Genomic DNA, 11,910 nt, shown 5'->3' with positions numbered 1-11,910 from the left:
TCTTCTTTAAATCTCACCTCTCATAGTGTTTCATAGCCCCCTTCCATATACCACATTGTTAATTTCTTCCAATTTGATGTAATTTCTGCGTGTTGTAGTGTTTCTTCATCACCTTGGGTTATAATTTGCTTTTATGTTCCTCTGCTCTAACAGGGAGTGAGCTCCTAGAATGCAGGGATTCTATCTTGCTTATTCAAATCCTCATCAAAATCCTGGAACGCACGCGGTAAGCACCTCGTAGGCATTTAGAAAAATATTGAGCAAATGAAAACTGTAGACTATAATTAGACAAAATGTAATTAAGGACATTTTATGATACAGAAAGAAAATTCAACTTGGGAAGAAAAAGGAAGTTTAATCAAAATCTGGAGAACTGTAGTTTAATTTCGAGCTAGCCAATGATGGCCGCGGTGTCCCCAAAGCCCATATGGTTAAGAGATCCTGGCTTTTGGATTCGTTGTTGCGGCCCCGCGTGTTGTAGGAGTGTAATCAATATGTTAATATCACCTGCTCTTCTTTGCGGTCAGGAGGAGGGAATTTTATTCCACTTTCTGCAAAATTTCTGTGTCTCAGTAGGGGTTGGAGGACCTGGTCTGCCAGTCCCCTGAAAGGCTTTCCTTTTTCGTTTACCCTCGGAGGCCACCAGTGGCACGGCGCCCCAGCACCCCGCCGCGTGCGCTCCCTCGGAGCAGCCCAGCCCCAGGTTGACCGCGGAGACGCGGTCCCTGGCGCCGGGTTCGTCCCGCCTCCAGCATCACGTGCGCCAAGGATGCTAACTTCCCCCTCCTCCTCCCGCGGCGTCCCCTCCGCCTCTGCGGCCTCCTTCTGCTGAGCGTGTGCGAGTCAGACTGCGCGAGGGGGCGCGAGCGGGCGGGCGCAGCCGGAGCCCGCAGCCCTGGCGCCCGCCGCCGCCCGCAGCTCCGCAATATGCCGCCGCGGCCCTCTGGCTCTCGGCCATGGCGAGGCTCAGCCGGCGCGTCCCTTGCACCCTGCTCCTTGGCCTGGCCGCGGTGCTGCTGAAGGCGAGGCTGGTCCCCGCGGCCGCCAGAGCCGAGCTCAGCCGCTCAGACCTCAGCCTCATCCAGCAGCAGCAGCAGCAGCAAAGGCAGCGGGAGGAAGCTGAGGAAGAGAGGCCGGAGGTGCCGGGGGCATCCTCTACAGCCGCTGCTCCAGGTAGGTCCCGGGAGCCCGGCCCTGCCTTTCCATCTCCGCCGGCGACTCTTCTGATTTCACTGGCGGCCTCGCGCAATCCCTAGCCAGATGGTTTTCCATCGCCTGACTCTACCCACCCCCCACCTCCCCAGCCTTCCTGCCCAGGACTGGGGCTTTGCTTTGGTTTCTGGAATCTGCCCTTTGGGTGATGAGCTTTCTGGTAAGCGCAGAGTACTGCAGTGGGGTGGGGACGGGTCGGGAGGGATGGGACTGAGAGACTGCCTCGATTGATCCTTTTCTTCTCCTCCCTTCCTGGGGATGATTGTGTACGTACACACACACACACACACACACACACACACACACACACATACACACGGTTCTCAAATCCTTCTAGCCTGGGGATGATTTACACACACACACACACACACACACACACACACACACGGTTCTCACATCCCTTTAGCCTTCTGTTCTGTAACGTTTTCTCTCCCGGAGACTGAAAAATTTTGCGATAGACACCCACACACCCCTTTTCATCATCTGGCTCAGCCTGTATATTTAAATTTGGCTCTAGAGAAAAATCTTGATTTATTTTATTATTTATTTCTATCTCTTCTTATGCTGGGAATGGTTTTAAGGCAGTTTGCAAGAACGTCTTCTGTTTAATAAAAATGAAACAAACCAAAAATGAAATAGGAGTTTGTGATTGAAAGAAAGGGAAAAGGAGAGAGGGGGTGGTTGAGATCAAGTCTGTAGTGGATGTTGGTATAGCAAAGCCTGCCCCCAGAGAGGGGAATCTCCTTACTTGTTAGTAGGAGTAATGAGGCAGATTCTCCGCACTATTCAGTGAGGGTGAGGAAGTCCCTTTCAGTATCTGTAGCTGTAACAGTCCCTCCATTCCTGCCTGGTTCCCCTCCATTAAGGCTCCACCGGTAAGCAAAAAGCGGGATTGTCCATTTTAATAGCCTCTCTCCACCCCCCACCCCAGTTCCCTTCCCTACTGTAGAAGCTGCCTGCTATTTGGAAAGAAAAAAAGCCATCAGTTTTTTTTTTTTTGGCGAATGGACTTAGGTTTCTGCAAAACCAAAGTGAATTGTAACATTTAATTTTGCTTTAACATCTTGCCTAGTAACATCATACCAGATGCCGAAAATGAGATTTTTGAAGAGTAGGATTCAGTATCTTATTTTTTACTGCTTGTTCATCCTCAAAGAGCAGTATTCTGACAACACCAGCTGTGATTCCTGACAGAGCCAGGATGATTTAATTTATCAGAGTGCTCTGAGCAAAGGATGAAATCACCAAAGTGTGGAGGAAAGGATGTGTTTCTGGCACCCTTTTAAACCAATTAATAAGACTTGAGCATGGCTGAAAGTCCTGAAAGGTGTGTGGAGGGTGGTGGTTTTCCTTCCTGGCTTTTTATAACTGACATTGCTAACCACAGAGCTTCGATGAGGCAGCTGTTAGACACAATGTTTGCTGAATTTAAGGAAATCAGAGATAGAGTGATTGAGAGCCTGTCTTCATGATTTCATAAATTACGGAACAGAAGTCTGAGAGTAGAGATGAATTATGGTTTGCAGTATATTTTTATTTGGATTTATCTTTCAGAAATATTCGTAACATGGGTTTTGACTACTGCCGTTGTGAAATAATATGAGAAACTTCTGTATCCTGCATGCATGTGAAAATATTTGCTTTCTGATATTTGGGATAGAATATTTTTGAAAAGGATTATTTGGGGGGAAGTACAGTTTTGGAGCATATTTACCTATTAGATTAATGGAGATAAAGGAACCACTAGTGAACAGAGCAGACTCGAGCCTGAAACGTAATATGACTCTTGCATTTCCCTCAAAAACTCTACCTCTCCAAGGCAGTGCCAACCAGGAGAGCAATTCAGATGATTGCTGTTTTAGTTAGAGATATTGGGTTGCATCTCTGGAGAAGGGAACGGCAATCCACTCTAGTATTCTTGCCTGGAGAATCTCAGGGACAGAGAAGCCTGGCGGGCTACAGTCCGTGGGGTCGCAGGGAGTCGGACACGACTGAGCGACTAACACACACATTCGGCTGCCCATTGAAACACAGCCCGTACACAAAGAAGTTAAATATTCCTCTGAGCACATTGTGGTCTACATTGAACTGGTCTTCCTGCTTCAACCTTTGTTCCTCTACTCTCTGTTCTCCTCACACAGTTAGTAATCTTTTAAAAAATATTAAAAAGGACCAATTTCAGCTCACAGTCCCACAGTGGCTTCCCGTGGCTCTCACACTAGATGCCCAGACCCTGAAAATGGACTTCAAAGGCCTGGATCCTCTATGCCCACCTCCTTCCTGTGTCCCTTGGCTCTCACTCTGAGTGCTGGGGCCACACTCTCCCTCTGCTTCTTCAGTTGGCAAGTGGGCTCTGGTGTCGGACCTTTGTGCTTTTCATTTTCTCTGCCTGGAATTCTGGACCTTCACATTCATCAGATTTGCTCAGATATCACTAGAACAGAGAAGCTTTTCTGACCGCTGTATTAAATAGTAATCTGCATGCTCTTTTCCTACCAATTCTCCTCCATGGCATTTAATATCCTCAGCCCTTCTTGTAAACCTGTCTCCTCTTACTAGAATGTAAGCTCTCTGAGGGCATGAACTTTGCTTTGTTCATTATTACATAGAATTATTACATATCTTTCTAGCACCTAGAAGAGCATATGTGACTCATAGGCACACGTTAAGTTTTTTGAATGAATAAACTAAAATGCTGGCATTGGGCATCTCTTTTACTTTGAGTTTATGTTATTTAACATCTTGTGAAATTCTTCATTGAAATTTAGCAGGGGCATATAAAAATAAATAGTAGGTAGAAATATTTATAGGAGGAGGTTATAAAGTGCATTTATCTTGGACTTTTAATTTTAGCTAATTTCACTGTTTATCTTAAGTTGATTGCAGACAACTTCTAGAACAATACTTAAGTCCACTTTTTAGGTTCTGTCAAGAAGATTCTTTACCCAGGCGCGCTTATAATTCTCTTATGACCTAGGAGGGTATTATATACCTTTAAATAGCTCTGACTGAGCCTGACAGTTCTTTCTTTGCCTCTGTATGGTGCTTCTGATTTTTCAGACATTTGCCCTTCTCAGGCAAAATGTAGAAAACTAATAAGATGTGTTTAGTGACTCGTATATGATTGAGCTTCATAAGTCCATATAGAAAAACTGACTTGACTTTTATTTCAGATTTTATTACTTTCAAAATTTTTGTCTCTTTATATAGCTGAGAAATAAGAAAGTGATGTTAAAAGAAGTTGAATATGCGATTTATAAAATCAAGGTATAAAAACAAATCTTTGTTACCTCATTAATTTCCAAAACATCATCCTCAGAGTAGCGAGAAAAAAGATGAAAGTTGAGATCTATTTTCTCTAGTGTCTACAGCAGCTCTGATTTCTCCATCTGCACCAGTAACTGTTAGAAATAAATATTTGAGGGATGAGGGAAGAATTAATTTGAGGGTTGGTAATAACTGAAACAATAATATCATATCCAGTCTGATGGCCTATTAGATGGGAGACATACTGGGGGTTGGGGTGAGCAGAGCTGGAGAAAATGACGAGCTCCATTTCAGATTCTCCACGTGAAGTACAGACACAGGGAACCTCCACGGATTTTTATAAAAGTCTTCTGCATACAATGAAAGCTTGTTGAGGGGTATGTTTTCACAGTATAAGTGTGTGTTTATACTGATATACTGTTTATATCAGTGATTGTGTGTTTCACTGATTCAGTTCAGTTGCTCAGTCATGTCCGACTCTTTGTGACCCCATGGACTGCAGCACACTAGGCTTCCCTGTCCATCACCATCTCCCCTTGCTTTCTCAAACTTATGTCCATTGAGTCAGTGATGTCATCCAACCATCTCGTTCTCTGTCATCCCCTTCTCCTTTCGCCTTCAGTCTTTCCCAGCATCAGAGTCTTTTCTAATGAGTCGACTCTTTGCATCAGGTGGCCAAAGTATTGGAACTGCGCATCAGTCCTTCCAATGAATATTCAGGACTGATTTCCTTTAGGATTGACTGGTTTGATTTCCTTGCAGTCCAAGGGACTCTCAAGAGTCTTCTCCAATGTCATGGTTCAAAAGTATCAATTTGTCGGTGCTCAGCTTTCTTTATGGTCCTACTCTCATATCTGTACATGATTACTAGAAAAACCATAGCTTTGACTATATGGTCCTTTGTTGGCAAAGGACCAACAACCTTTAGAGACAACATATAGACAACCATATGTTGTCTCTGCTTTTTAATATGCTGTCTAGGTTTGTCATAGCTTTTCTTCCAAGGAGCAATTTTAATTTCATGGTTGCAGTTACCATCTGCAGTGGTTTTGGAGCCCAAGAAAATAAAGTCTGACACTGTTTCCATTGTTTCTCCATCTATTTGCCATGAAGTGATGGGATTGGATGCCATGATATTCGTTTTTTCAATGTTGAGTTTTAAGCCAACTTTTTCACTTTTCTCTTTCACTTTCATCTGCCATAAGGGTGGTGTCATCTGCATATCTGAGGTTATTAATATTTCTCCTGGCAATCTTGGTTACAGCTTGTGCTTCATCCAGCCCAGCGTTTCTCATGATGTACTCTGTATGTAAGTTAAATAAGCAGGTGACAATATATAGTCTTGATGTACTCCTTTCCTGATTTGGAACCAGTCTAGTTCCACGTCCAGTTCTAACTATTGCTTCTTGACCTGCATACAGATTTCTCAAGAGGCAGGTCAGGTGGTCTGGTATTAATCTACACAGTCAAAAAGGCTTTAGCATAATCAGTGAAGCAGAAGTAGATGTTTTTCTGGAACTCTTGCTTTTTCTATCATCCACCGGATGTTGGCAATTTGCTCTTTGGTTCCTCTGCCTTTTCTAAATCCAGCTTGAACATCTAAAGTTCTCAATTCACGCACTGTTGAAGCCTTGCTTGGAGAATTTTGAGCATTACTTTGCTAGTGTGTGAGATGAGTGCAGTTGTGCAGTAGTTTGAACATTCTTTGGCATTACCTTTCTTTGGGATTGGAATGAAAACTGACCTTTTCCAGTCCTATGGCCACTGCTGAGATTTCTAAATTTGCTGGCCTTTTGAGTATAGCACTTTAACAGCATCATCTTTTAGGACTTGAAATAGCTCAGCTGGAATTCCATCACCTTCATTAGCTTTGTTCATAGTGATGCTTCCTAAGGCCCGCTTCACTTCGCAGTCCAGGATATCTGGCTATAGGTCAGTGATCACACCATCATGGTTATCTGTGTCATTAAGATCTTTTTTGTATAGTTCGTCTGTGTATTCTTGCCACCTCTTCTTAGTATCTTCTGCTTCTGTTAAGTGCATACCATTTCACTGATAAGTAGTTTTAAACCTTTTAGCTTGGAAAATGTCAAATATATAGAAAGTAAAGGATAGTATTCATAAAGCCATACCCATCACCCAGCTTTAACAGTGATCAAATTCTGCTGTCCCTGTTTTCCTTCACAGTTCCATTCATTTCTACTATGTGGGATTTGGGGGAAGTGGAGAGGTAAAATGTACTTATATTAAAATGGACATACCTAAACTGTACACTTTTTAAACAATAAGCTAGTTTATTAGGTGGGGAAAGTGGTGCTTGATTTAGAGTTGCCACATTTTATGTATATATATATATATTTAAACTGACATGAAAACTTTTATTATCACTCTATTTTTGTCTTGCAAAAAATTCAAAAGTCATTTTCAAGTTAGCTTATGATTATATACACTTTGTAAATATTAGTTTAAAAATATCAAAAGTCATAAAATGAAAAAAAAAAGAACTATAGGAGCTATTTAATGGACATCCATACTTCAGATTCTGGTAGTAACATAAACTGTAGTCTCTTGACAAACAGATACACCCCTGTAAGCATTACCCCTATTAAGACAGAAGACATTTATATCACCTTAGAAAGTTCCCTCATGTCCCCTTCTCAGGCAGTCTTTGACCCTGACCCATTGACCACTGATTTGATTATTTTTGTCATTAATTTTGTGTTTTCTAGACTTCATAAAATAGAAGCATATATCATGTACTTCTTTGTCTAGCTTCTTTAGCTAAGTCTAATTTCCAACGGTTTTGTTGTTGCTTGTTGAGTAGTTTATTCCTTTATACTGCTGAGTAGTATTCCATTGTATGAATTATTGCAGTTTGATTTATCACTTCTATTGAAGGATATTTGGGTTATTTCAGTTTTAGCCATTGTAAATGAAGCTGCTACATTCTTGTACTTTTAAAGTTAAAACCTTTTTTATATTCTGTATAGCTGGGACCTATTTAACTTAATGAAATTGAAAAATAGTGAAATTCAGTGTAGAATATTACTCAATATATTACTCTGTAATTTTTATTATGTTCAAAAAACTTGATTAAACTTCTTGATTTAAGCAGACCTGTTTGAAATCTCCCATCCATGAAGGCATTTGTTTAGATTTTTTTTTTCTGTTCAAGGAATTTGAAAATCAGTAGAAGTAGGACTGGACATTGACTGTTTTATCTAAAGTACTCATGCTTTGAAGGCCATCATCCCAGATGGAGTAATTATGATTTCTTTCCAGGATTTTAATCACTAAAGGGAGCCATTTCTTGGTGTTGATTACAGGTTGAAAAAGTCATGCCATTGTGTTGAATTTCAGTTTGTTTCAGTGGTGGTTTTTCATTGTTCTTAATGTGCCTGAACAGAAACCATGAACTATTTTTCGGAAACAAAACTCTTCCACCTAAGTATATAAACATTGAACTTGAGTCTCTTTCAACAGTCTGTTTGACTAGGTTAGTGGCAGTATTGTCATTCATTGACCTGGTTTAGTGTAATGTGTCCTAATTTCTTTTTTATAGCCAAGTTGCCTTCCCTAGGAAATCGATACAAGATTTTCCATCTGCTGTTGGTAAAAAAAAGTATGCTTTGGAGTAGTTACCTGGAAAATTCTAAAACTATGAAAGCTGTGTGCATTGTAGTGAAATATATAATAATCTTAAGAAAATAGCTTCTGTTTGCTTTGAAGATTCTGTTTGGAGATGTCTCTGTAATTGCCCTTTTGTGTAAGCACAATATGTCCAAGACATACCAGATTCTCTGCCTCTTACTTTTTTGTGACTGGGTTATAAGGACTAGGCAGCATTCTTGACTACTTGTTGATGATGTCTGTGAGTGTAAAGGCCAGTTCATTTGGACCTGAAATGAGAAGTGATTTTTGGGTGCCGTTTCATGTAGGGTAGAGGGTGTCAGTGAAGTGAAGCGAAAGTGGGTCAGTCGTGTCCCGATTCTTTGTGATCACATAGATGGTAGCCTGCCAGGCTCCTCTGTCCATGGAATTCTCTAGTCAAGAATACTGGAGTGGGTAGCCGTTCCCTTCTCCAGGGAATCTTCCCAAGCCAGGGATTGAACCCAGGTCTCCCTCACTGCAGCTGATTCTTTACCAGCTGAGCCACCAAGGAAGCTCAGCGGGTGTCAAGGAAAATAGCAATGCTTGTTTCAGATCTGCCTCAGTGACCTAGTGAACCACGATTGCAGAGTGTCTCAGCAGTGTCTTGGGCTTCTCTGAAGCCTTGAGTTGATAATACCCGTAAATCTCTCCATGTTAAGCTTCTCTGTCTTGCATGGAAACTAAGATTTTAAATTAATTTTATTTATATGTGACCGAGATTTCAGTTGCTATTTACTGTGCTTTTTTTTTTTTTTTCTCAACTAGGTTTCTATATCATAACGCTTGAGGGGCTAATTTAAAATTAAACGTTTACTGGTTATCATCAGTTATTGTACCTAGTTTACTTTGGTTTCTGTTCAGTAGAGAAATAGCATTTATAAACTATATACTCTTAACTCACTCGTTAGCTGTGCTGAAATTTAGAACACTCATATAGCTAAGCCAATGGCAGTTCTTATCTGTGGACCTAAATATTAATTGGGCTTTCATTGACCACTTGACTAGTTGGAAGCTGGTTGAAATATCCAGCCTCAACTCAAGGCTTGTACTGTGAGGCCTTTGGGTTACCTCGGTGGTAAGTGCTCCAGGGATGTTGTAGAATTTCATATCCATTGTCTTAATACCAGTGTCCCTGGTTTTATTCATACCTACCTATTCCGATTCTTTTTTGTAACAGAAATATGATACAATAGAAACAGAATGGGAGATGGATGCTTTGTTTTTTCTAATGGGTTGACTATAACCAGGAGTTGAAGCTACAAAGGTCCTGGATTTTGTGACCCATTCCACCCTTGCCTGTCTCCCCATCCTGCCCCCCACCAGCAGTATTTTTAGAAATGATAGAAATTAATCTGCCTGCAGTGTGGGAGACCCACATTTATCCATGGATCAGGAAGAGCCCCTGGAGAAGGGAATGACTCCCCACTCCAGTATTCTTTCCTAGAGAATTCCATGGACAGAGGAGCCTGGCCGGCTACAATCCATGGGGTCGCAGAGAGTCAGACATGACTGAGTGACTAACCCTAGGTTAAAGCTGTCAAAATATGGCTGTATATAGTTAAAACTTAAGTCTTGGAATAGTTGGCTCTTGGAACTGGGATGAGGTAGAAATGGCCTCCTAAGTGCTTTGCTTTGGCTCTGTTTGAAAAGTATATGACATAAGCTGGAACACTTTAAGAAAAAAATCTGGTAATTTGTAAATCTTTTTTTTTTTTTAAGACAGTTATTTTTTAATTGAAATATCATTGATTTACAATGTTATATGTTTCAGGTGTACAACTATAGTGATTCATAATTCTTAAAGGTTATATACTCCATTTATAGTTATTATATTCTCTGTGCTATACAATACATCCTTCTAGCTTATTTATCTAATATGCAGTAGTTTTTGCCTCTTAAATCCCTACCCCTGTCTTCCCTCTGCCCCCATAACCATTAGTTTGTTCTCTGTATCTGAAGTAGTTTGTTTTTATTTATTCTTATTTTTAAATTTTTATTGACGTATAGCTGCTTTATAATATTGTGTTAGTTTTTGGTGTACAGCAAAGTGATTCAGTTATTTATATATATATATATATATATATATACACACATACATATATCTGTACACATACATGTGGCTCAGACAGTAAAGAATCTGCAATGTGGGGGACCCAGGTTCGATTCCTAGGTCAGGAAGATCCCCTGGAAAAGGGCGTGGCTACTCACGCCAGTATTCTTGCCTGGAGAATTCCATGGACGGAGAGGAGTCTGGCCGACTACAGTCCATGGGGTTGCAAATAGTCGGACACGACTGAGCACCTACCTCTTTCACATACATACAAATATCCATATCCATATATATATATTTATGTGTGTGTGTGCTAAGTCACTTCAGTCGTGTCTGACTCTTTGCGACCCTGTGGACTGTAGCCTGCCAGTTTCCTCTGTCCATGGGATTCTCCAGGCAAGAATACTAGAGTAGGTTACCATTTCCTCCTCCAGGGGATCTTCCTGACCCAGGGATCAAACCGCATGTCCTGCGGCTTCTTCATTGCAGGTGGATTCTATACCATCTGAGCCACCAGGGAAGGCCGTATATATACACACGTATATTATATGTTCTTTTTCAGGTTTTTTTCCATTATACATCATTAACAAGATATTGAATATAGTTCCTGTGCTATGCAGTAGGTCCTTCTTGTTTATCTGTTTTATATATAATAGTGTGTATATGTTACTCCCAAATTCCTATTTTATCCCTTCTCACTGTCTTTCCCTTTTTTAACTATAAGGTTTTTTTTTTAATGTCCGTTTCTGTTTTATAAATAGGTTCATTTGTATCATTCTTTTCAGATTCCACATATAAGTGATCCCATGATATTTCTCTTTCTCTGATTTACTTCACTTCATATGATAATCTCCAGGTCCCACATCCACATCTTAAAAGAAATTGTGGTACCACCTGGCAGATACAAAGCCTGATAACACTGTTACTTAAGGATAATTTGATTTTCTTCACAGCAAATATGACTAAGATAAGTGAGCTCTTTCCTTACCAACGAATTCAATTTTGTGAATCAGAAGAGTCAAAAAAATGTATTTTTAAATTGCTTCTATGCCATGGTATTTCAGATAGGAAAGAAGTCGTGCGAATCAGTAAAGCTTGGTGAATCTTCTTCTCCCCTGGTATGTGTAAGGGACTCACTGTCCCTTATACTTATATGGCAGAGGTTCTAGGGAACCAGTGCAGGGTGTAGTGAGCTCCCTGCAATTAATTACACAGTCAGCAGTTACCTAGTGTTGAGATCAGCTGTAAGATTTTCAAAGCAATCCTTGACCCCCAAAAGGTTAAGAAAACCTGCCATGGTTAATTAGGCCTTTGTAAGTGGACTCAAGGAGAACAAGGGTAACATTCAGACTCAGATAACATTTTTCTGTTCTTTTTTAATATGTAAAGTTCCTGTTATTGTGTGTCTGTGATGGGTAAAACTAGCGTTTCAGTGACATAACCAATCCTGCCAGAAGGCCTTAACCCTTAAAGGAACTGACTGCTTGAGATGCATGTACCTTGGCTGATTCTTTCAACCTTTGGCTTTTCCTTTCTGTTTATAGAATGGCTACCAAAATGCAGCAGTTATCTTTTTTCAAAATTTTAATTAATGTATTTTTGGTTACACTGAGTCTTCACTGCTGTGCTCAGGCTTTGTCTCATTGCAGCGAGTGGGAGCTCCTCGCAGTTGTGACACACAGGCTTATCAAACAGCGGCTTCCTTTGAAGCGCAGCCCAGGTTGTAGGCA

The 11,910-nt window shown here is 40.9% G+C and overlaps 1 protein-coding gene across 1 annotated transcript in view; it reads left to right on the top strand.

The window, feature by feature from the left end:
- The first annotated feature begins 829 nt into the window (after positions 1-829).
- FAM171B (family with sequence similarity 171 member B) overlaps positions 830-11,910 on the top strand; it is a 76,106-nt gene continuing 65,025 nt past the window's right edge. The window contains exon 1 of the mRNA XM_019969654.2: positions 830-1,173. Within this exon, the coding sequence (XP_019825213.2) occupies positions 957-1,173 (217 nt within the window). The 5' untranslated portion in view covers positions 830-956. The remainder of the gene's footprint in view (positions 1,174-11,910) is intronic.

This window comes from Bos indicus, chromosome 2, assembly GCF_029378745.1.
Source record: "Bos indicus isolate NIAB-ARS_2022 breed Sahiwal x Tharparkar chromosome 2, NIAB-ARS_B.indTharparkar_mat_pri_1.0, whole genome shotgun sequence".
NCBI classification, from domain to species: domain Eukaryota; kingdom Metazoa; phylum Chordata; class Mammalia; order Artiodactyla; family Bovidae; genus Bos; species Bos indicus.
Note: the sequence above shows the minus strand (reverse complement) of the source record. Positions and strands in the feature narration are given on the sequence as shown.